The following is a 26,378-nucleotide window of genomic DNA, read 5'->3' on the forward strand; positions in this document are numbered from 1 at the left end:
ACAATTTTAAAAGGTGAAGTTAGAGCCTTTGCGTTAAGGGCTTTTTATTTTACTCGAGAAGACATGATACTCACCAAAAAAATATATATATATGTATATACACATATGTATATACATATATATATTTATATATATGTGTATATATATATACACGTATATATATACACGTACATATGTATATATATAGGAATGTAAGGTCGTGCTAAGTTTCATGTCACTGGTACAGGCACAAATAGCAAAAGAATTTCAGAAGAGAGAGCAACCTGTATTACTATCAAGTGGATTTGGATTATATTTTTCAGGAATTAAGTATTTTCCTGTCTTTTATCATCTACTTTCCCTGGTCACAAATCAGTGGAATGGACTATGATTGAAAAAATAGAAGAAGGGGAGATAGTGCTTGTTTTCTGGCCAGAGATAAAGAGGAAACTATTGTATCACCAACTCATTTGGAAATGATCAAGAGGATGAGTTAGTCAGCGAGTATTTATTGATGGCCTGTTCATCTGTTTTGATCTGGAATCCGGTTACATCTAGTATCCTCCGTGGGAAGGCGAGTAGAGCAAGTCTTGGATTTGAAGGGAGAAAGCATGTTTTAATGTAGGGTACAGGTTCTGGCACGTTCTAGTATGTACCCTTAGGCACATTTCTGAAATTCTGTTTCTCAGTTTCATATTATGCAAAATAAGGAGATTTTTTTTTGTGAGAATTAAGTGATAATGTATATAAATTGCCTGATATAAAGTCTGGCCCAGAAATGTTAGCTTCTTTCCTTTCTAGCCAGTCATTTTTTTTTTTAACAGCCTTTAAAAACTGCCTTTTTGAAAATGGTCTTTTGGAGCTGTCTCCTTCTTTCATTCCCACTGTTCCTCAATTAGTTCAGGCCCTCTTTACCTCTTAGCTAAACTTTTACCTTGCAGTAATTGCTTTACAGTTCCCCTGCCTCTGATTTATATGCCTCACAATTCATTTGCATTCTGCTGCCAAAGTACAGATCTGATTGTGTCATGCCCTTGCTCAATTTTTGACGGTTCCTTATTACCTCCAAGATAATATATACTCTCCTTAGTATGGAATATGAAGTTTGCCCATTAGAATTGCAAATGCAGTAATATCTGGAGAATAAGGCACAAGGAACACATCAAGGCTTGGAGTTGTGTTTCATGTTTTCACTATTTCATTGGCACCTTTCCTCATGTATATTTTATCACTGTAACTTTTACCTTGGCTGAATTAGAGGATACATGGGTGAACATGGATAGTACCTCTCTTTCAGTGTTTGATATAGTGAGGAACTACACTGCAGATTATGACAAGACCTTAATCTTCAATAAAATCCACCATGAACTGAACCAGTTTTGCAGTGCCCACACGCTTCAAGAAGTTTACATTGAATTGTTTGGTAAGTGTCTCATTTGTTTTAAATATATAAATAACCAATTAGAAATCTTGTTCAACTTGTCTGTGAATGCTATAATAGTATTAGTAAGCATTATGCTATTTGAGCATTTCTTCTGAATTTATAACAGAGCAATTGTCTTTAAAATATTCTTTATCTTAAGTTTAAAATTGCTTAAATTTGCTTAAAATTGCTTAAATTAAGCAAATAGTTACGCAAACAAGATATTTTAAGAATGATAACCATTTTCTGAAATACAAAGTATGTAACTTGGTAGAGATTGGAAAAAGATCATTTGTTACAAACTAAGTTCTTTTTTTTAAATTAATTAATTAATTTTAGTTTTGGTTGCGCTGGGTCTTCGTTGCTGCACATGGACTTTCTCTAGTTGCAGTGAGCAGGGGCTACTCTTCATTGCGGTGCGCGGACTTCTCATTGCGGTGGCTTCTCTTGTTATGGAGCACAGGCTCTAGGCATGCGGGCTTCAGTAGTTGCAGCACCCAGGTTCAGTAGTTGTGGCCCGTGGGCCCTGGAGCACGTGGGCTTCGGTAGTTGTGGCATGTGAGCTCAGTAGTTGTGGCACACAGACTTAGTTGCTCCGCGGCATGTGGGATCTTCCCGGACCAGGGCTCGAATCCATGTCCCCTGCATTAGCAGGTGGATTCTTAACCACTGTGCCACCAGGGAAGTCCCAGACTATATTCTGTTTTTACTATGATAATTTACTGAAAATTAGCTTTGTTGCTAGTTTAATAGATAATTTGGAGAAATTAAGAACCTGTGTCTTGGAGTTTCCCAAGACCCACCCCCACGTTTGATGATTTGCTAGGAAGACTGACAGGACTCAGTATAATCATACAGCTAAGATGTACTACAGCAAAAGGGTACAAAGCGGAAGGAAAAGGCACTTGGGTGAAGTCTGAAGGAAATCAGGCACAAGCTTTCAAGAGTCTTCTCCCAGTGGAGTCATGCAGGATACACTTAAATTACTCCAGCATTGAATTGTAACAATACACGTGAGATGTTGCCTGCTGGAGAAACTCATTAGAGACTCTACGCAGGATTTTTACTGTGGGCTGGTCATGTAGGTACCTTCTGCCTAGCATATACCAATATTCCAGATTCCCAGAAGGAAAGTAGATGTTCAGCATAAAACACATTGTTTGAATAAACAATTTAGGCACAGTGAGTCATTGTTATCAGTTCTGGGGATAGAGGGAATGCTCTCCAAATCCATGACCCCAGGTGACAGCCAGAGGCCAAATTGCAAACAGGCCTTTCTAAGGATAGTAGTTTCAGGCTTGCTATGTTGACTCTCTTCTGTACAAGTTGCTTTTCATTTGTGGTAGGGAAAGCTCTGACCAGGGATTGGGGTGCTGCTATTGGCTGCTCACTTCTCCCTCCTGGAATTACTGAATTTCTTAGAGGCAGGCATAGGGATGGTTAATCAATTTAGAAATCTATCAATTGATTCCTCATTGATGATTGAGAACTATTGACGTGGTGTTTGAGAAAACTGGTCTGTCCTTAATTGTCACATCACTGGTTATTTAATAATGCGGAAGGTACTGTTGAGGTGGATAGAAAATTCATGAGTTACAAAGCCAAGTGAAGTGACATCTTTATTGTCCATTCTTGTGTGCTTCAAGGACCTTCCTATGAGCCTTTCCCCCACCCTCTCTGTTTTTAAATCCAAAATAATTGGCAGAGGTCCCTGGAAATGAAATTTAGTTATTTGGGAATTTGGATAAAGATTGACTGAAGATGAAAATTTGTTTTTTTAGAGAATCAGGACACATATTAAGTAACGACAATGAATTAAGATATTAGAAACCTAGATTCTCCATTTATTTGATAAACTTCAAGTAGCTGGTTGTCATCTTTCCTTAATTTCTTTGTTCGGTAATTCCTCACAATTTTTCCTCACACAAAAGGAAAACTCTCTGTCTCTCTCTCTGTCTCTCTGTCTCTGTCTCTGTCTCTGTCTCTCTCTCTCTCTCTATATATATATATACATATTTGTTTTCATATGTGTGTGAAATGGTTTAAGCTCTATAAAAGAATAGTACCATGGAAACTTTAGGTCTAATTATGATTGTTTTTTTTAAATGTTAATACAATGTAAGGAAATTTTTTTGAGTGTAATGAGAGCTGTTCTTGGCTTCAAAAACAGATCAAATAGACGAAAACCTCAAGCAAGCTCTGCAGAAAGATTTAAATGTCATGGCCCCAGGCCTCACCATACAGGTAAGCCCTTCTAGGGAAATTCTTTGCGAATTTTGAGAGCTTTGTATTTAATTGTCCTTTCATCAGACTGTTTATTCAGCAGTTATTTAATTGTAGTGCTAGGGTGATTTACAGAATATCTTTCTCAGTTATGGGTGGCATTTTTTTCTGAACTCTTAGAGGGAACAGATAAGCTGAGGCTCTTGCAAGGAAATAAAATCTGTATACAGCTATGTATGCGTGTGACATTATTAAGATACAGTAATGGTTTGGCTTCCCTGGTGGTGCAGTGGTTGAGAGTACGCCTGCCGATGCAGGGGACGCGGGTTCGTTCCTCGGTCCGGGAGGATCCCACATGCTGCGGAGTGGCTGGGCCCGTGAGTCATGGCTGCTGGGAGAGGCCACAACAGTGAGAGGCCCACGTACCACAAAAAAAAAAAAAAAAAGATACAGTAATGGTTATAAATCAGTTTAAGACTAATCCTTGCCCTCAGTAAGATTATGAAAAAAAATTTCACGTATAAAATTTGGGTAATAATTCTAGACAAAGTATTAATTGACAGATGAATTGATGGGATGATTACTGCTCTCAGAGTTTAACGAACATTTCAAGAGAACCTGCCTGGAAATGACTGATTGAGTTGAGATTTTATTGATAGGTAGGTCTGGAAGAATTAGTACGATTTATAAGGTGGAAAAGAGTAAGGAAGATATTTCAGGTGGGTGGAAAGACCTGAGTAAAAGCAAGGTAGCAGAAGAATTTAGTGGTGGTGTGGTGGTGGCAGTGGCATTGGGAAATAGAATGGTGAGAATAACTGCTTTTTTTGGGTACTTTTTCAGATTGGGTTGAAATCCACTAGTAGGTTCTAAAATCAATTTTAGTGGGTCATGACCAGCATTTTAAATAAGATGGAATTGAATAGGAAAAGAAACCCGAGCACGTGGCATGTAGTAAGTTAAAGTATCAGTCTGTGAGGCTTTTGTTTGTTTTACATAAGTGTGTGGGGTAGGTGTTGATATTGGGTGTGACTGTAAGATGCCTTTTCTACTCTAGTCATGGTCAGTAACATTAGAACGCAGTGGCTTTGGATCTGGATTACCTGAGAAGTGGTAATGTGGCTTCTCTAATGTCCTTTCTTAGTTTCTAGATTGCACTGCTTCTGAGAAGTGTGCATTCACTGTGGGTGATCGTATGCGATCTCATAAACGAGTCTGGAAAACTTCTGAAGGTTTTCCCCTGTCCTCCATCTTGCCATTATCTCTGCCAGGTGCCTGAGGGGGAACTGCCAAAGTTAAGGGTTCTTTTGAAATGTCCCAGAGCTAACTTTGTAAAACTCTCTTGGTTGCCTGGAGCAGCTTTTCAATTTTGAAGATAATGTGAATGCCACAGATTCCTAGATTCTGCTCAGGTCGTTACTTGGAGATCTAGCTCATTCTTCTAAACAGCCCCCTAGAGTTCCTTGCCTTATATTACATAACCATTTCCCTACTGTTTCCAATTTTTTGCTATTAATAAACAATAGTGTAGTGAATATGCCTGACACATCTCCTTGTATGTACACTTTATCTTTCAAAGTGGCTGTATAAATCTACATTCTTTTTCTTAATATTTATTTATTTGGTTGCACCAGTTCTTAGTTGCAGCACGTGGGCTCCTTAGTTGCGGCATGCGAACTCTTGGCTGCGGCATGCATGTGGGATCTAGTTCCCTGACCAGGTACAAACCCAGGCCCCCTGCATTGGGAGCATGGAGTCTTATCCACTGTGCCACCAGGGAAGTCCCTAAATCTACATTCTTACCAGCAGTATATGTGAATACTTGTTTCTCCATGACCTCATCAGCATGTGAAGCAATCAGACATGCTGATTTTTGCTGTATGGATAGATGTGAAGTTATCTGTCTCCTTGATTTGCATTTCCTTAGTTGTTAATGAGGTTGAGCATCTTTTTGTTTATTTTTTGGTCCATTGGTACTCATCTGTCAATTGCCTATTCATATTCTTTGCCCATTTTTCTATTGAAATGTTTTTCTTTTTCTTACTGATTTGTAGTAGTACCTTGTATATTATCGATATTTTTATACACACGCATGTTATATGTGTTGTAAAAATAATCAGATATTAGGAAAAAGATGAATAACAAAGTGAAATTCAACAGTAATCTTACTATGCAGAGATAACATAGTTCGTTGTATCTTTCCAGACTCTTCTTAATACAGAGGAACATATGTTTATAGTTATAAATAATGTTGAACTAAAATGGAATCATACCATAGCTTTTTTCACCAGCAATATATGTAAGCAGCTTTTCAAGTTAAAAGTAAGATTTGCTGCATCATCACTTTTAATGTTTTTATTTAATCCCTGTTGGCTTCCAGTTTTTACTGTTATGTGCATGTTATGACCAAGCTTATACATACATCTTTTAAAATTCTTCCCTTAAGATAAGTTCTTAAACGTAGGATTGATGCCTTGTTTGGGAGCTTTTTTATATACATTGCCAAATTGCCTTTCAGAAAAATTTTAGTAGCTTATACTCTCATCAGCAGTGTTGATGAGCTGTTGTTTTCTATACATTTGATTGTGTGATCGTACTCAAATAATTAACAGATGCATACCTGCTCTCTAAATCCTTTTGGAAAAAATGAATCTGCCATTGTGTATTAATTATTGAGGTTGAATGCCCTAGGATGTTTATTGGCCCTCTGTATTTGATTTGTGAATTGTGTTTGCTCATTTTTTGGTTGTTTTTATGTGTTTTTCTCATTAACTTAAATAAACTGTTTTTGATATGTTAATTATTGCAACTCTTCTTTAAATGCATAGTAAACATTTTCTCCTAGTTTTTTTCTTTGTCATTTAACATTTCTTTTCCCCTTGACAATTCTGAAGTTTAATTTTAGTATTTTTAGCAGTAATTTTAGTATTTTTTTCTTTATGGGATTTTGCTGTGCTACTATGCTTTTAAGAGCCTTTCACCAACTTTAAAATATAGAAATTTAAATAAAATCAGAAATTACAACATTTTCTTTACTTTTACAGTTTTATTTTTAGATTTAAAATTTTAATTCATCTGGAATCCATTTCGATTTCATTTGTGAGGTTGGGCTCCAACCTGCCCCTCCCCCAATTTATTAGCAACAGCAATTACTGAATAATTTATGCCCCTTTCTCCTCTTTGTTTGAAATGCCATCATATTATTTGCTAAATTCCGTTATATAGTAAAGTCCTTTCTGAACTTTGTTGTGTTCCATTGATTTTTCTATTTCCTATTCTTTCATTAGTTATTGAGCCCTTGGTCTTTTCCTATCAAATCTACTTCTCTCCTGTTTTTTCCCTCTTGTTAGTAAATGGCTCCTTCTTACCCTCAGGCCAGTCTAGAGGTATGGGAGGCGTCTTTGAGAACCCTCTAGCCCTTAACATCTAATCAGTCCCATATCCTGCTGATTCTACCAAATCCATCTAAAACATCTTCACTGCCACCTCCTTAGACCAAGTACTATTTCTTGCCTGGACTTCTGCAGTAGTCTTCTATCCTGTTTTCTCACTTTCACTTGTCCACATCATTTTCTGCATGGCAGAAAGAAGGATCTTTTAAACTTACCTATATTTATTTGTTGGTTTTTTTTGTTTTGTTTTGTTTTGTTTTGCGGTACGTGGGCCTCTCACTGTTGTGGCCTCTCCCGTTGCGCGGAGCACAGGCTCCAGACGTGCAGGCTCAGCGGCCATGGCTCACGGGCCCAGCCGCTCCGCCGCCTGTGGGATCTTCCCAGACCAGGGCACGAACCCGTGTCCCCTGCATCGGCAGGTGGACTCTCAACCACTGTGCCACCAGGGAAGCCCTGTAGTTTTTATAAACGTTATTGAATGAAAAAATGTCACTTTCTTGTTTTTAAACTGATAGATCAAGATCTCCATTTTTTTTGGTTGATTTATTCTTCTTATAAAATAGTTTCTTATGATAGTTGGAATGCATTTTTAGAACTTAAAGGCTATTTTTCACCATTCCTATTTTTAACATATTACCGTATGGTCATGATAATTCAACTTTTCATTCACTTTTAAAATTTGATAAGATATATTAGCTTTTAAAAAAATAATGGCCTTTGGCAGTACAGTGGTTAAGACTCCGTGCTTCCACTGCACGGGGCACAGGTTTGATCCCTGGTTGGGGAATTATTGGTAAGATACTACATGCTGCATGGTGCGGCCAAAAATAATAATAATAATGGCCTTTGATATTTCTGCCAGTTTATTCTACAAGATGAGCTTTCATTATTAGTATTTTCAAGTCATATCAGGTACCTAAATTGGCTTATACATTTAAAAATTAGGAACATGGTCTATGACTTTACTTATAATTGTATTATCATTTTAGTTTCTTTTAGAATTTTTTTTTTTTTTACTATTTTTTAAATTTTTTAATTTATTTTTTGGCTGTGTTGGGTCTTCGTTGCTGCGCGCGGGCTTTCTCTAGTTGTAGCAAGTGCGGGGCTACTCTTCATCATGGTGCGTGGGCTTCTCATTGCGGTGGCTTCTCTTGTTGCAGTAGTTGTGGCGTGTGGGCTCTAGGGCACGCAGGCTTCAGTAGTTGTGGTGCCCAGGCTCAGTAGTTGTGGCTTGCAGGCTCTAGAGCTCAGGCTCAGTAGTTGTGGCACACGGGCTTAGTTGCTCCACGGCATGTGGGATCTTCCTGGACCAGGGCTTGAACCCGTGTCCCCTGCACTGGCAGGTGGATTTTCAGTCACCGTGCCATCAGGGAAGCCCCTCCTTTAGAATTTCTGACCTAGGTGAGAAACCCATATCCCAAGTTAAATTAATATCTATGAATTTAATGAGCTTTAATTCTATTAAATATGTAGCACTTTTTTTTAAGCATTGAGGAATGCAAATGATTCTTGGTGACTTTATTGTATGTCTGCAAGTTTGCTGAATTAACTGTCTCTAGTAATTCTTTTGGTTAATTTCCTTAGATTTGTGAGTGTGTGTGGTTAAAAAATACTTAACATGAGATTTACCCTTTTAAAATTTCAAGTGTACAATACATTTTTATTGACTATAGGTACAGTGTTGTATAGCAGATCTCTAGAGCTATTTATCTTGCTTGACTAAAACTTTATGAATTTCCCTAGATTTTTTTTAGTTATATAATTATGCCAAAATAAAAATCTTGATTTCCCCCCCAACCTCGTCTTTTAATTCTTCACATAACACTAATAACTATCTGAAATTCTCTTGTTCATTTATTTGCTTTTTGTTGTTCTTTATTGCCTTTAAAATTTTATAGTCCATGAGAGCAGTCTTGCCTTATTCATTGCTCTGTCCACAGTGGTTGGAATAAACAGTACTTGGTACAGACTAGGCACCCAATTAATATTTGTTGTTGAGTGAACCTTCTCTGTAACAATCAGTATTTTCATTTTTCCCTTCTCTGTATTTGTACCCCATTTTTCCTTCTTGAACAACTATGGCAAATTAAAGTGGTGAAAATAAGCATTCTTGATATTTTTTCCTATGTTATTTAAGGCAGTGACTATATATATTAAATGCTGGCTTTTAGTTTAAAATATATGCTTATAATCCACGAGTCAGTTTAACAGACATATTCATTTCATCAGCTTTTTTTTTCCCTTTCTTTACTCACTGTGTGTGTGTCTGTGTGTGTGTGTATTTTGACCATTGTTTTTGAATATGTTACTATTTTATTTAAATCTCTTATGAAGCAAATTACTCATGGTATCTGTTACAGTAGGTGCTTATATTTCACATATTTGAAAATTATGAGATTTCCCAAGATTGGCAAGCGTGTAGTGTGTTCTTCAGACTCACACAGCAAGACAGAAGTCTTCAGAAGAAGTCCTATTTCATGCTCTTTTTATAAGACTATAAAGATACATGGCCAGTCTCATAATTAAATGCAATATGACAGTGCTTCCCCCTGAATCATATTGGAAGTCATCTGTATTTCTGGTAGTCACTTGGGAAATCTGACATCTCTTATAAATTCTGGTTCTGAATTTTTCTTTGTCTTATGGGTATGTCCATGAGTTGTTCTTTATGGCCTCACATGCCTTACCATTAGCATGAAATGACTTTTTTCATTATGGTCCCCAGCTTCTTATTCCATTTCACTCTAATTCTTGTATGTAGTTATTATAATCCTCAAAATTATGTACACATCTGACTTGTCTCTTTTATGTAGGGGAGGCTATGTTGCTTAAAAGTTTTAAAAGCCTTCTTTCATAAGCCCTAAAAAAAGGCTATGTGCTTAAAGGCCTTGTTGCTTAAAAGTTCAGCCAGTTTTCAGAGGGAAAGTAAACGTTTCTACAGATCAGCAAAGTGCTTTGTGTGTGTGTGTAGCAGGGTGGAGGGGTGGTGTAGGATGTTTAACTAGTAAAATCAAACACTTCTGAGAGATCAGGTCCTTGATACGGAAAAGTCAGCCTTCGGAATCTGTACTTCCCAAGCAGATGTAACCCTGTAAGGGCTTATGTGCCCACAGCACAGAAAGCCAAACTCTGATAGTGGGTGTTTGCAGCAAAGTAAGGGTTTTTTTGCAGGGTCACACAAGGAGAATGGGCAGCTCATGCTCAAAGGGCTCAAACTCCCCAGTGGCTTTCAGGGAAGAGTTTTTAAAGACAGCATTTGGGGTGAGGTTTGCAGGGGGCATGACTTTCTTCATGGTGATGTTCCAGAAATCTTAATCATCAGTCTTCTGGTTCCAGCCAGTTTGGGGTCTCTGTGCTTGTGCTCAGGTAGTCAGCATCCTCCACCTGGGTGAGGGCCTTGGTTACTTCAGAACAAGTCACAGATATGCATTAGGTTGTTACGTATATCCCTTGAGGAGGAACCAGGACTCTGTTTTATAAATGACTGTTTCTTGACTGCTTTTCCTTTGTTTCTGCATTTCCTCACTCCTGAATTAGTAACTGCTTGAGTTTGTTCTTTGGAACTCAGGGAAGGCCTAGGAGACTAAAGCCTTTTTCCAGGGAAGGCCTAGGAGACTAAAGCCTTTTTCTACAAACAAGAAACCGGGAACACAGAGGGGCTTTTGTACGTGGCTCTTGCACCCCAAAATTATCCTGTTTCATAGATAATTATGCCAAAGTACACTATGGTTAGAGAAACAGGGTCTAGTAAACAATGTTTACAGAGATAAGTAGACTTTGTTCTAAGTGAGGTTCTAGGAAGAAAGAATACAAGCTGCTAATTGTTATTTGTTAATTGGTGTTTGTTTTCCCTCAGTGTTGAGCTGTTTATTTGTAGCCAGTACTGAGTGATTGCAGGTTTAGGAAGTGGTAAATTCATTTACTTGTCCACTGTATTAAGTTGCATGTACTGACCTGGGTTTTTGCTTGTTTTTGTTTTTGTTTTTGACTGTTTCCTACTTTATAATTTAAATCTTGAAATTTTGCCTTCCTTCTGTTTCTTTGGTTTGCAGGTTTGGAAAGGAAACACAAGTATCCAACTTAAGAGCTTTGTGAAAGGTCTTTTAAGAGAGAACCTTTTCCCTAAAAATTTATTTCCTCAACAGGTAGAGTGGTTTATCCTATAGCCAGGCATTTTTTAAAGGAAACAAGAAGCAGCTTATTTTGATTTTTTGGGTTGATGGCAGGAACAGTAGATTTTCTAATGGGATCCCTATGTGTGTCAGTAGGCAGCTATGTCAGAGCTGTTTTATTAGTGTCATTTGAGGAGCTGTTTTGTAGAAGATTTAGTTTGACGATTTATTTTTCAAATACACTTTGGCTTTTTTACTTTTATTTTTTAGGCTGTGCGTGTTACAAAACCCAAAATCCCAGAAGCCATAAGAAGAAATTTTGAGTTAATGTGAGTAATATGCATGGGATCCCAATATTTTTATTTAGGGCTGTCTACGTTAATTTACCACTCTAGAGGAAAATTATGTTTCAGATATTACACTGGGGAGGGCTATATGTCTATCTTCCATTCTTTAATTCTAGTAATATTACCTAGTCTGGTGTCTTAATTCCCACTAGACTCTTATTAGTTTTCTCTTTATATATGGACATTTCAGGAGCAGCTTCAGTGGCTAAGGATGCAGTTTGCTGTAGAACTGTTGTTGGAAGCCTAAGCAGCTATAATTTGGATGTGAATAATACCTTGAATTAAATATTAATAGAGGAGAGAAAGAGTCCTAGCTGTTAAGGTTAAAGAGAGTGTCTATATTTTGTTACTGTGTTACAAATGGTAAGAATAAACACATTGGTATCAAGTTTGCTTTTCCATTGTATGTGATTATGTATCTAAAATTAGACCTGATCTTTATAATTTGCCTTTGGGGAAACTTTGCCTGGGTTGACTCCTGGTAGTCTTCTCTTCTGTGTGTCCAGGGCTGACTGGGAATGAGAAGTTACTTGCTTGACATGAAATTAGTTTCAAAGTGTTTTAGAAGATTCCTTTCGGGGACTACCTATTGCAGTTGAAATGTCAGTATTCTCATATGACAGGTACTGAAAAGAAGAAACAGAAGTCTTTAGGAAACTTGACAGATATGTTAAGAGGCAAAATATGAAATACTAGAAAACTAACTTTGCAAAAGTCAAGAATACAAAAGACGTATAAATACAGGGGGTCCAAAAAGTACTAATACTACTTCTTTGTAGAGTGTTATACTTCTGAGTTATTATTGTTCCCAAGTCTATATCTTTTATTATGCAAAGTTTTATCTTCCCTTTTTCATTGTAGAAAAGGATTTCTTCTTTTAAAACTGTAAAGCACAGAGTGCTAGGCTGAGTAGATCATGGGTCTGATCCATTTATAGAAGAAAAATAAATTTCGTGAAGGCTCAGCATGTCTTAGGCATTAAATATAATAGCTTCTGGTGATGGAAAGATGAATACTATGTGTTATCTGCCTTCAAATAACTCACAGTATCCAGAATGTCATTTTATGTCTTTTATCAATGTTGGCAGGAGGAAAGGAGAGAGGTGGGGGCGGGTGATGTTTGGGGAAACTATTGGAGTTACTTTACAGGTAATTCTGGATCTTTCCTAATTTTAAACACTTTTGGAATTCTAGAATTAAAGGCTACCTTGGGATAATCCAGTCTAACTTCCCACCTAATAGTGATCTTTTTTTATACCCTTTCTTCCATGTGGTCACCCAGTTGCCACTTGTACGTGCTTAGTGATTGGCCACCTATTTCCATTGTTAGAAAGCTCAGATTCTTAGAAAGTTCTTCTTTGCATTGAGCCCCAGTTCACCACATAATTAGTAACTGCCACCTAGTTATATCTTCTGTATAACAAATCGGGCTGCTACACAGCGGTGTCTGCCTGAAGAGGGGCTGAAATCCAGCCCCCTTCTGCTTGCCAAACCATGCATCCGAGGGGTTGGCTACATCTGCCCAGAAGTTAGTGCCTTTTGCTAATTGGTGCAGATTAGCTGGAGGCCTAACAGCAGAGGAAGCATTCATATACTCCAGACACTTCCAGATCACAGGCCTTTCCATGATAACGATTAGAGGAAAGGGTCTGACTAAAATTCAAATATACTAAATTTGATTCCTATTTCTGGGTGACTTTGGGCAAATCATTTAACCTTTCCACCTCAAATTCATTATTAGTAAAATAGGATAACATCTCTCTTGCCTACCTTACTGAGTCAGAAAGTTCTTGTTGAAAATGGTTCTCTGACCCGCTGTAGAGTCAGAATTACTACCTGTGACTGTACACCATTTCTAATTTTTTGTAATATTTTACTCCACAGGGAAGCTGAGAAGACAAAACTTCTCATAGCTGCACAAAAACAAAAGGTTGTGGAGAAAGAAGCTGAGACAGAGAGGAAAAAGGCTGTTATAGGTACTTGGATTTCTTTCTGAAATGGATGCCTCTAAGTACATGTGTTATGAGTTTGTCCTGTTCTTTGTCCATCTCATGTTGGATATTGATGGGACTCAAATAAGACTGCATCATACGTAGTGGAGAATTCTGGAAATTCCTTTGTGTATTCAGATGTCCTAAAACCTTTAAAAGTAGATGAGGCCAGTAGTTGATGAAGTGCTTTGGCTCTTCACCATGGTGTTGGCCCCCACTGTTGTCTTTTGAGGACAGGAAATGTGGATAGGGCTTGGGGGCAGCTCTAGCCTCTGGCGGACTAGGGGTTTTGTTTATACAGATTCAGAACAAGGAGGTTTTTTGGCCAAAGCTCAGGATTATAGTATGCATCCTTGCTGTTGACATGCACCTCGTTTTATCTGGATAGATAGATGTTACCGCCTTTAGAAGTACAGCAGCATTGCTCACGGCTCATTTTGAGTCCCAGTGACTTCCCTAACACTCCAGCATATTGTGTATTCAACTGCCGTCTTAGGTTCTCAATTGTTTGTTCCTTGGTTTGCTGAAAGTTTGAGTTTTATATTAAATATTTCAAATATACAGGAACATACAGAGAACTATATATGAAGGCTTAACATTTTGCCATATTCCTTCAGATCATATTTTCTTTTAGGAAAAAGTTTATATATCTATTTGAAGCCTCCTTTGTACCCATCCCTGGTCTTATTTCTTGACGTCTCTTCTCAGAGTACATTCTATTCTGAAGTTGATGTATATTTTCTGTCCATATTTTTATACTTTTACTCTAAATATGTAACAGGAAACAATTCATAGAATTGTTTTACTACAAAAGTGGTATCAAACTCCACCTTTTATTTCACAACTTCATTTTTTTACTAACATTGTTTGAGTTTTATTCATATTGATACATGTAGATCTAGTTTATTTTTAACTGCTCTGTATGTATCTCATTCTATGAGTGAGCCTCATTTGATTCTGATGGATTACTAATGAGTTAGTTTCTGGTTTTTCCTTATTACAGACAGTTCTGCAGTAATACCCTTATCCATGTCTCTCTGCACACATGCAAGAGTTTTCCTAGAGAAGTGCTACTCCACATGTGATGTGGGTCGGTGCCCTGTCACCGGCTTTTTGTTTTGGATCCACAATGAGATGAGTATGGAAATTGAGAATGAGTGTTAGAAGTTCTTAAAGCATTTTAACACAGTAATTTTATTGTCTGTTGAATCTAATAAAAAACTGGAACTTATGTTTTTCTTTTTTAATATTTTTCTAGTAACTCATTATAATTTATAAAATATTGAAATACAAAAAAAAATGCTTTCCCACAGGTAGTTTGAGAAGCACTGCTCTAGAATGCATATCTTGAAGTAGAATTGCTGGGTCATAGGATACACACATCTTCAAATTACAACACGCTGCCAAATTGCTCTCCAAAGTGCTTTCTCCATTTTACCCTCTCCTCAGCAGTGTTTGAGTTTCAATTTCTGTGCTGCCGTATTCACTTCCCATTTCCACACATCGTCCTCTACCCTTGGAGTTATCAGATTTTTTAAAATGTATACCAGTTTGATGATGGGCATGGTATCACATAATTTTGATACGAGTTTTCCCAGTTACTAGTAAACTTGAGTATTGTTTATGGGTCATTCGGGTTTCCCTTTTTTTAGTATGTGAATTGCCTGTTAATATCTTTAGCCCATTATTTGACTACTTTTTTAAACTGATTTGTAGAAGTTCTTTGTATCTTCTGGATATTAATCCCTTCCCAGGTTTATGCATTGCAAATATCATCTCTCAATTTGTGGCTTGTCTTTGAACTTTATGATGTCTTTGACATACATATATATTTCATTTTCATGTAATCAAATTTATCAGTCTTTTCCTTTCCAGTTTGTGCTTTTCCTATCTTGTTTTAAGAATTCTTCCCCAACCCCAAAGTAATAATTTTATTCTGAAAGTTTTAAAGTTTTTCTTCTCATATGTAGGTCTTGAGTCCGTCTGGAATTTATTTTAATGTTTAGTGTGACATAGAAATTCAGTTTAATTTTTTCCAAATGGCAAGCCAATTGTCTTAGACTATTTATTGAGTAGTTTCTTACTTCCTGTACTTATTTCTAATGCCACATCTGTCATATAATAAGATCCTATATATAATTTGTTCTGTTGTTAGGGTTTCCATTTTCTTTCAATTTCTTGGTCTATCCTTTTACAGTAGTACCTTGCTTTAATTACTGTAGCTTTCATTTTAAGTCTTGCTATCTGGGAGAGCAAGTTCCTTCTTAACTATTCCTCGAAACTGTTCCTATTTCTAAAGTTGTATTGGACTATTCCAGGCCCTTTATTCCTCCAAATAAATTTTAGAACCAGCTCCTCAAGTTCCATAAAATACTGTTAGGGTTTTGATTGTAATCACATTACTTGTATATAGTACATCAGTTTGGAGAGAATTACAATATTTATGATATTGAGTTTTATAAATCTGTTCTATTTCTCCATTTATGAGAATGAAAAATGAAAGAATGGTCTTTCAAAAAAGTATCATAATTTTCTTCTCAAAGTTCTTACACACTCTTTGTTAGAGATTTATTCCTATATATTCCTCAAATTTTTTGCTATTATAAATAGGCTCTTTTTTCAAGGCACATTTTCAAACTGGTTTTTACTTTTGTATAGGTATGCTGTTAATTTTTTCATTTAGCAATCTTGCGGAAAATGCTGTTGTTTCTAATAGTCTCTTGGATTTCCCAAGTAATCATATTGTCTTCAGATCAGGACAGTTCTGGTTTTTTCTTTGTACTCCCACACCTTTTAGTTCTTACCTTACTGCTTTAGGCTATGACTTCCAGTGAAGTGTTGAAAAGAAAGATGGTGACAGGCATTCTTGTCTTGTTCCTAACTTTAAATACACAGTCCCAGTGATGTTTGCTATACTTAACTTTTATCGGGTTAATGACATTTCCTTCTGTTTCTTGCTTGCCAAGGGTTTTTATCATGAATGACTGCTAAAACTTTTAGAGTTTTTTCCTAAATCTGTCAAGATGACCATATAATTTTTCTTTTTAAAGCAATAAATATGGTGAACTATATTAATAGATTTTCTCTTACTGAATTATTTTGTCTTCCTGGGATAAATTCACTTGACCATGAAGTAGGAGTTTTACCCTAATAATTTCTTTTAATTTTTCACTTTTATTTTCATAAATGGTCAGCTTTTTTTTTTCTTACATTCTTACTCTCAAGTTTTTGAGGGTTTTTTGGTTTGTTTTTTGTATCATGGTTATACTAGCCTCAAAATGAGTTGGAGAGCATTTCTTCTTTTTCTGTGTTCTGGAGCATTTTGTATAAAATATGTTTTACTTCCTCTTTGTAGGTATGGTGGAACTCAATTATAAAAACCATCTTGGTCTAGTGGGGTTTGTGCTTTTTTGTGTGCTCGTTTGATTTTTATGGCAACACTTAACCTACTGATTTAATTTCTGTAGTGTGTAAGGTATTTGTTTCTTTTTTAAGTCAGTTTTGGTAGTTATACTTTCTAGAAAATTCTCCATTTTATCTGTTACTTCAAATTTGGGGGCATAAATTTGTAAAGTTCTCTTACGATTTTTAAACCCTCTACCAAATCTGTATGCCCCTTTTCATTCCTGATATTGTTTATTTGTGCCTTCTGTTTTGCTGGATCAGAGGTCTGTTTTATGCATCTTTTCAGAGAACTAAATTTTGATTTCGTTGATTCTTTAGTCACTTTCTTTTCAATTATTATTTACAGTTATTTTTTATTATTTATTTATTTTACTCACTGGTTCTTTTCTAACTTTTTGAGTTACTAAATTCTTTAGTAAAAACTAAAAGACTAAAAAAGTCTTTTCTAATGGAAACATGTAAGATTATACATTTTCTTCTAAGTTCTACTTTTAGGTATATCCACAAGTTTTGAATGTAGTTTATTTATTGGTGTTTGGTTTTCATTTTTAAAAAAAAAGTCCATTATTTCTTCTTTGACTCATGAATTATTAAAAGTATATTTTTCAGTTTCTAATTGGTTCTCAGGGGGCTACCTTTTTATTGTTGATTTCCAATGTTATTGCACTGTAGTCAGAAAATATCTGTTATATGGATTCTTAAGTATTTGTTGAAGTTTGTTTTGTGGATTATCAGTACGTGGTCCTTTTTTGGTAAATGTTCTATGTGTGCTTGAAAAGATTGAATGTATATTCTCTATTTGTTGGATGCAGGTTTCTCTGCATATTCGTTATGTCAGGATTATGAATTGTATTGTTCACATCTTCTGTATTCTTCTAATTTTTGCCTTCTTGAGCTATCAATTACTGAGAGAGGTGTGTTAAAATCTCGCACTATGACCATGAATTTTTTGACTTAAAACTTTTTTTCTTTATGTATTCTGGGGCTATATCATTAAGAATGTTTAGTTTCAGAACTGGATTGTTACATCTCTGTGGAGAATTGGTCCAGTTATGTAATAACCCTCTTTTATAGCCAGACATGCTTGTTGGCTTAAGGTCTATTTTGTCTGATGATAATATAGCTATGACAGATTTCTCTTGGTTAGTTATTTTCTTGATGTGTCTTTTCACATCCTTTTACTTTCAACTTTTCTATGTCATTATGTTTTAGGTGTGTCTCTTGTAAACAGCATATAGCTGGATTTTGTTATCTTATCCAATGTGAGAATCTGTCTTTTAACTGGTGAGTTTAGTCTTTTTATATTTATTGTGGTTACTGCTATATTTGGACTTGTTTGTATCATTTAATTTTGTGCCATTTACCATGCTTCTTTTTCCCTTCTTTTCTGATTGGTATTGAATTGATTGTATTTTCTTTATTATTTTCTTCCTTTTACTTGATTGGAAGTTTTACATTCTATTTCTAGAATTTGTAACTAGTTGTTTCCTGTAAAATGTTAACAAGCATACCTGACTTGACAGAGTCTAATCATTCTTTCCATCCTCTTCTTGAACAGTATCTTAGGATGCTTCAACTCTTATCACTGTCCTCCAGTTTTACATATTATTGTTGCCTAGTATTTTAGTTTCATGTTGTTTTTATTCCCCCATTGATTATTATCATCATTGATTCCTACAGTAAATATTTTATTTTGATTTAAATATGTTGTGTAATTTTTTCCTCTCCATTGCTTCTGACAATTCATTCTTTTTTTCTGCTAGCTTTTTTTCAGTAAAGGCTAGGGACTGGAAAATTTATTCAGTCTTCCTTAGTCTGAAATACTTTTATTTCATTCTTGAATGGTAATTTAGCCTACAGTTCTAAGCCCAACTAAAGTTACTTTTCTTTGTCACTTTGGCAGTAGCATTTTGTTTTTGTTTGGCTTCTCCTCCTCTTTTTACTTTTAAGAATTTTCTCTGTTAAAAAAAAAAAAAGAATTTTCTCTATCTTTGCATATTCTCTAGTTTCACTATAATATGCCACTGGGCTGGTGGGTAGAGTTGCAGCCCTTTAGCAGGTCCTCGGGTTTTATAGGGGAATTTCAGTTTTAACATCTCAAGGCCTCATCTCCTGGCCCTGCTGGGCAATAGCCCAAGGCCCTTTCTCTTACTAGTCTAATAACCACTCCCAGGGCTGCCACCATACAAGCTCTCAGCTCTCTCTTCACTTGTCTCTCTTGAGGATCTCTCATTCTTTCTTATGATCTCAATTATACATTAGAAAACAATTTTGTTATATTTTATCTAGCATTTTAAGATGTTGGAAGGGTTTCTCATTAGCCTACTCCACCATTTTTCTAGAACTAGAGGTTTGGTCATGCTCTTTATTGCTTTATGCCCACACATCAGAGAACATTGTGAAATGGGATTACTGCATCAGTTCCCCATATTGATACACCATTCTCTGGGTTCTAGCTGCAGGCTCCAGATTCCTGACTTTCTATTCAAATTTTATCTTGAGTTTCTGCTTATAGCTAAATTTTTAGTTCAGCTGAACACAGCCTACTTTTAGGATGGTATGGTGATAGATTGATTTTATGCTGATGGGGAGATAGGGAAGTATGCCCTGGAGGAGCTGGTAAAGGATCCTGCCTTATGGAAAGAAGAAACCACCTGGAAATGTTCTTTCCATTATACACTTCCTCCAGAGGCCAAGGAGAAGATATGTTAAAATTCAACTTCTTTGGCTGAAAAGGAGAATTGAGAATGTTCTTCAAGAATTGCAGTGATTGTATTGAAAATATAATTAGAGTCTTTCTTCCCTGGTCCTGAATCCTTTGGTTAAGCCAGAGATTTCCTAAGGATGTTTTGTTTTCCCTGCCTGTAATTGCCTGCTGCAGCTACCTTGTTCACTCCCAACACTTGTTTTCACATTCTCAGGTGAATTACCCTGCTTTCTCTTCTATCTTCTACAGTAGTCAGAATACTCCTCCTCCCCTTCATCACATCATTTCCCTGATGGTTACATAACAGTTGATCCTGAGTATATATTAAAGTTAAATTCCTTAGCCTGTCACTCAAAACAGGGGTCTTCCAGCCCTCTCTGTAATTTTTTTGTTGTCTTCTTTTATCAGCTGGCTCTTTATCACCTCTTCAACTGCGACTTGCTATGCTAATTCGTATATCTTGTTTTTGTTTACACTTTCTGCCAGGTCCTTATAGGTCATGTCTATTATTTTCTTTAAGATTTCTTCCAGAAGGTCTTCCTTGTTTTATCTTCCATATTCTTTCTTTCTCCTGCCACCTTATATAATTGTCCTATGTTGCCATACATTTGTGTTGCTCTGTTTTTGTTCTGAGAACGTTCATGAAGTATCTTTTTTTTCCCCATTAGCTTGTGGACCATTGCCATTTAATCCCATGAAGGACTGGAACTGTCACCTTTTGTACTCTTCCTTCCTACAAAACAAGCACTGTCAAAATAGAACAGTGAAGTAGGAAATAAATTCCCTTTTTTCTGTTGTTTATAGTCTGAATAGATAAAACAATGAAACAATGAGCCCATAAAACCTTATATAATTGTTAGACTATGTGCTCATGTTTCTAAGTACCTCTGGAACTAGAGAAGTGTTTTTGAAGATCTTGTTTTGTGTATAATTATAGAAGCAGAGAAGATTGCACAAGTGGCAAAAATTCGGTTTCAGCAGAAGGTGATGGAGAAAGAAACTGAAAAGCGCATTTCTGAAATTGAAGGTACCTCAGGGAGAAAAGAGGCTCTGACCATCCTGAACTGCTTCTCTGTCTCAGGGACTGGGTCTGGGTTATGGTGGGTGGTCTGGAGGAAGTAGCTGGCCTGATATTCTAGACAAATTTTTTTTTTAATTGCCATTGTGTATCTAGCTCTTTGGTTTGGTTTGTGACTATGGGAAACCCAGCCTTTCATTTTCCATCCTTAAGTTGGGGTTTATTTGTTCTCAGGCAAAGTAATCAGTTTTAAAGAATATACAAGATAAGAAACCCCACCACCACCAGTTTCTTTTCTACCCGTCAACTAAAAAACCAACCAAACAATTAGCTGGGGAAAAAAGAAGCCCTGATTGTCGTAGAGGCTCCCAAACTCTTGATTACACATAGCGGGATGTCGATGTTCTTAGCTCACTGTCTTGAAGACCAAATATTCAACCTCTTTTGCTTATATGATGATGCTACCTATCATTCTACATTAACTGATTCTGAATCAGATTTGAAGGGGATGGAGACAGTGCAAATAAATAGAGCAGAGCTCTCATGTCTGGACTTAATTATTAATACTTAAAGCCTAGAGCCTGGGTGGGGTGTGAGGCTTTAGGTGATGAGGGGTGGAGGAAAGAAGGAGCAACTTAAGGTGGAAAATGAAGTGGGTTCAGACGGGCTGAGAGTTAAACTTGCTATTGACAAGAGTATTCCCCTTTGAGAAGGAGTTGTCTGGGGACTGGGATTTGAAAACTGCAAATGTTGTTTTACGCCTTTAAAGTAAAGTGAATGATTGGAATATCAAGCAGTGGATAAAGGGGCTTCTACATAAGGTAGAGTCTGAACTCTTACCCAGCTGAGGAAATGGATTGCAACTTTGCTCTGTTTTAAACACCGACTGTTTTGCTTACTAGATGCTGCGTTCCTGGCCCGAGAGAAGGCGAAAGCAGATGCTGAGTATTATGCCGCACACAAATATGCCACTTCAAACAAGGTGACTGGCTCTCTGTGTCACTCTCCTAGTAATATAGGTTAAGTTTTTGCTTTCGCCTGTGGGGGTTCTAACACGATGGAGGCGATTTTATCCAGTGTCAAGGAAGGGTAGTTACCATCACACCCTCTAGAATTGGCCAGTCACTTGGAAAGACATATGTTGCACATTCTATGGGTAGAGAACTTTGTATAGTTCTTTATAAAAGTGGGGAGCTAGGACAAAGGCAAGCAGATATATAAACCCAGGTCAAATGCCATAAATTCATCCATTTGTCCTGCTGTATAAGGGCTCAATAATCAGGAAAGTTAAAGGTCTTCTCCTGAAATGACAGGAGTGACAGGAGAGGAGTAAAGTTCATTTAAAATTGCTTCCCAGATCAGGTAGACCTTTGGGGTAGATGCTAAGCTTGTTTAGAGCAGAGTTTCTCATCAGACATTCTTAGCATCTTGGGGTGAGATACTTTTTCATTATTGAAGCCTATCTCATGCATTCTGGCCCTTGGCTGCTAAACTGTCAGTAGTGCTCACCAATTATTTTAACAATCCACATCCCCCACCACACACACACGTTTCCGAATGCCCCCAGTTGAGTACTGCTTGTTGTTGGATTTAAAAAATACTCTAGTCATGAGGAATTTCATATGTGGTAATTTGAGAAAGGAAGTTGGGTGATGTGTGGGTGAACAATTTTTGTATAGGGACTGGGGTAAGTTTAGGTCTAGAGAGTACAGACCTAGTTAGTAGGAATTATTTAATTAAAAGTCAGCTAGAACCCCTTGTAGTCTGAGAAGGGAAGGATATAGGGAAGGATATGACCAAGGTTTATAAGGTTATTAATTATACAGTAGAGTGGAACAGAGGAAAAGTTGAGAAGGAGGTTGCTAAGGTATATGATGCAGTCTGAAAGGTTAGAGTCAAGATTTGAGGTATAGACAGGGCTTAAACTTTTTCCATTTAGGAAGGAACAACATGATCTATATTCAGAAGTCTGAAGATACGGTAGCTTGTCAGAACGAGAGTTGTCAGTGCTTTGAAATCCAGTGTAAATTTAGAAATAGACTTAACATACTGGAGGACACAACTCTATAGAAACAGAACGGAATTTGGTCAAGATGAAGGCAAGATGAGAAATTTCAGTTTCCAAACCAGGGATCCAAATCTGTCATGGGAAAAGCTGGCGAGGCACAAGTGTCAAGACTTTGTCATTGATGTGAGCCTTATGCTGAAAGGGGCAGTAGTTTCATGCCATTCTGAAAAATGATGTCAATGTGATAGCCACACTTCAAAGTGAGAGAGGGTCATTGGTAGCAATTCACAATTGAGGAATGATATTCAGGAGAACAATAGGGAAAATCTGTGTAAGGAAAGAGAGCAGTGACTATTGCACCAAAGTGTTCTGATGCCTTTGCTCTTGTTTGCCTCTCACAGCACAAATTGACCCCGGAATATCTGGAGCTCAAAAGGTACCAGGCCATTGCTTCTAACAGTAAGATCTACTTTGGCAGCAACATCCCTAGCATGTTCGTGGACTCCTCTTGTGCTTTGAAATATTCAGAGGTTAGGACTGGAAGAAAAAGCTCTCTCCCCTCTAAGGAGGCTCTTGAGCCCTCCGGAGAGAGCCCCATCCAAAACAAGGAGAGCACAGGTTGATGCAACAGGTGGAAATGTTCTCCCATATCAAGATATGGCCCGAGGGGTTAAGTGGGAACGATGGTTATACGACTTCAGATTTACAGAGAACTCATGCTCCGTCTGTTCTGCCTTTCCTGTGGTAGTCCTGGTTTATCAGCTGATTGCAGGATAGAGCCAGCTGTCTGGCACCCAGATGGTCTTTTCAGGTGCAGTTTTATCAAATATCCTGTGTATGTTCGTTTCTAAACTGGTACTCATGAATGAGGGAAAATCTGATGCTAACATACTGCCTGCACTGGAATGTTAAACACTAAATATTTAACAAGCTGTGTTTTTCTAAGCTGAGATCTATTGGATAATGTTTACATTGGTCCCCGGGGAAATGTGTGCTCAGTCATTCAAGAGATAGGAGGTCAGAGAAAAGGCGGCCAGGATGTGGTAAGTGTAAAGAAGACTGATTATGCCAGGACCCAGGCTTTCTCTTTTGGGTCTAGTCCCAGCATTCATCCATGTGAGTAGCATCTAGTCCGCTGAAGTTCCCCAGGAAATGATCTTCCACTTGAGCAACTATTTACTTGATACGATTTGCACCTTTTTGTTTTCCTAGAGTCAAGATGGTGGCCTGCTGGGACATGCACCTTGCCACCCAATCAGAGATTCTTCATAGAGATTCCTAATCATTAGTTTATTGCATTAGTAGGCTCAGAGATAGAGCTTAGTTTGAAGTTTTGGGTGAGATGAAACCTTTGCTTTGAACCAAAGCTCTGGGGGCCATACATACCCCTCCATTGGGTGATGACTATCTCTGTCACTGCCCAGGCCATGTGTGACTAAGGTGCCTGGTTTTTAGGCTCAGACAACTCCTTCTATGTCACCTCTCAGCTCTGGCCAAGAGTGGAACAGGACTTTAACCAGAAATAGAAGCAGCATCCAGTTCCTAGCTGTTCACTGCACAGTGTTGTATCATAACTGCAGGAAGTTTTTATTTTTAAAACTGGATTTGGGGTACATTCATTTGCCCCGGTACCTCTGCCTAAAGGTCAGATCCTGGGGCTGCCATGGTTACTGGCCCACGGGTTCTCCTTCTCAACACTCATCAGGAGCCCACCAGGTGGATCAAGGAGTAACCTAGAAAGCACCCTTGGTCATCTTTGCCTCCTTCCCTCCTGGCCCTGAGATGCTGAAATCTAAGTTGTTCCGCAGCTTTCACCTCAACTAGGAGATCAGGATTATTCCACTGACTTCCTAGGCAGCCAGTGGATTTAAACTTACATGAGAGGATGACAGAGTTAGCCTGTGGCTATGGGAGATGTTTCATCTGGATGTTTTTTTAATCTTAAGATTAACTTTCTTGAATCAGTGTGCCCTGTAGTTAGGCCTGAGTTTACGCAGTTTAAGACACCATTTGTGTACACTGTGTTCAAGCCAGACAGAATAGTCATGGGACCACTTCCAGAAACCTTTAAGCTAACTGTCAGTCTCATGACAGCTTCTGGGTTGTGCCAGACACTTAATACGGGAAAGGAGTCCCAGATTTGAGGTCTTTTCCCAGGGCCTTATCCTATAAAGGCATTTGTAATATGGAAAGAATAATTTTTTTGTTTTTGCTCATTTAATTATATACATTCTCTTTATGAATGAATTTTGTGTTCTCTAGCCCTTTTTAAAAGATTTTTGGAACAATATAATAAACTCTTTACCTGTCATATATTGTTGCTGCATATAAATAATGATTGTTGTGGGAAATCTGGATCATTGACCTTTTTTTTTCTTTTTTTTTTTTTTTCTTTTTTTTTGTGGTACGCGGGCCTCTCACTGCTGTGGCCTCTCCCGTTGCGGAGCACAAGCTCCGAATGCGCAGGCTCAGCGGCCATGGCTCACGGGCCCAGCCGCTCCGCGGCATGTGGGATCCTCCCGGACCGGGGCACGAACCCGTGTCGCCTGCATCGGCAGGCGGACTCTCAACCACTGCGCCACCAGGGAAGCCCTGGATCATTGACCTTTGTGCTTTCATTCCTAGAGATGTTTCCTATTCCCATGAGCTAAAAACTGTTGCCCCAAAGTGATGAATATGGGTTTTCTTACAAACCACAGTCTCTGGTGGCAGAGTTGAGGAACAGGGAAGTAGCACTGTGAAGTTCTCAAGAAAGGACTTCTGCTTAAACTTTCCGTGGAATGTGCTTCCCTGTGCTCACTGGGGCTCAAAGTCTGCCCCCGCCCCACCCCACCTTCAGGGATGTTCCTTTTGGTAATCTTGAAGTCTAAATTTATATGTGAAATGCTACCTTTTTTAAAAAAGAAACTAAATAAAATTATTTTACTATCAGTGATTTGTGTTTTTCCCATATGTCTCCTTTCTCTGTTGCTTAACCTGCTCCTCAGGCTGTCCTGCCCATTTCAGCTCGGAGCCAGTTTATTTACTACTTTAACTTAACTATAGACTCTCTCCTTACACTTTTCCCAGAAGCCTCGTGTAAGAATTTTGAAAGCAGGATTTCCATTCTTTCCTGACTCACGGAATTTAACAAGGGGTGTTTTGATTCCTTGTGGGATGCAGCCAGCAGCAGAGGAGGGAAGAGGGAGGATGGAGCATCGTGCCCCTCGGAGACTGCCTGAGAGCTGAAATACTTACACTGAGGAGGGGAGGGGACATTATCCTGAGGTGGAGAAAAGACAAACTGTATAAATTATAACTGGCAATGGTATGATATAATTAACCTCACTAATTCAGATGTTAACCCAGGAACCAGGGTTGGACCTGCTCTGCTCAAGCTCTCAACATTCCCTCCTGGGGACAATTTCACAGTGCTGTTGGGGCATCAGGGCTTGATAATTGGGAGTGCTGGGGAAAGCAGCCCTTTTACTCGGGTTCCTATGGGATCCAACCCCATAGTATCCTACATCTGTGGCTACAAACCAGGGAAATTTAATTCAAACTAATTATCCTGTAGGCTTTTGGTACGTCTTAAAATGAAGTGATTTAGAATTAAGTGATTTCTGCCTCTTGCTGTGGGGAAGGAATTCTGTGAATTAGACGTTGTGGCTTCTGATTGCTTTAGGATTAAGTCCCAAGTGTATACACACCTCTCCAGCCCAAGTCCTTGAATGTACCTTCTCTCTGTCCCTTTGCATGTATTATTCCATCCACCTGGCCTACTTTTTCTCCCTTAT

The 26,378-nt window shown here is 37.8% G+C and overlaps 1 protein-coding gene across 6 annotated transcripts in view; it reads left to right on the forward strand.

The window, feature by feature from the left end:
- The window catches only part of ERLIN1 (ER lipid raft associated 1), a 41,129-nt gene that overhangs the window by 10,563 nt on the left and 4,188 nt on the right, over nt 1-26,378 (forward strand). For 4 of the 6 annotated variants that reach the window (XR_013824384.1, XR_013824385.1, XM_079900911.1 and 1 more), the window contains exons 6-12: nt 1,277-1,402; nt 3,573-3,646; nt 11,397-11,455; nt 13,358-13,449; nt 20,514-20,603; nt 21,497-21,576; nt 23,004-23,038. Coding sequence is in view for 4 of the 6 variants with exons in the window: in XM_079900911.1 (XP_079757037.1) it covers nt 1,277-1,402; nt 3,573-3,646; nt 11,397-11,455; nt 13,358-13,449; nt 20,514-20,603; nt 21,497-21,576; nt 23,004-23,038 (556 nt within the window). In the remaining 2 variants the exon portion in view is untranslated. Of the gene's footprint in view, nt 1-1,276; nt 1,403-3,572; nt 3,647-11,396; nt 11,456-13,357; nt 13,450-20,513; nt 20,604-21,496; nt 21,577-23,003; nt 26,375-26,378 lie in introns of those variants that run through there. The other 2 variants (XM_079900912.1, XM_079900914.1) reach the window with 1 other exon arrangement.

Source organism: Stenella coeruleoalba (assembly GCF_951394435.1).
Source record: "Stenella coeruleoalba genome assembly, chromosome: 16".
Lineage (NCBI taxonomy): Eukaryota > Metazoa > Chordata > Mammalia > Artiodactyla > Delphinidae > Stenella > Stenella coeruleoalba.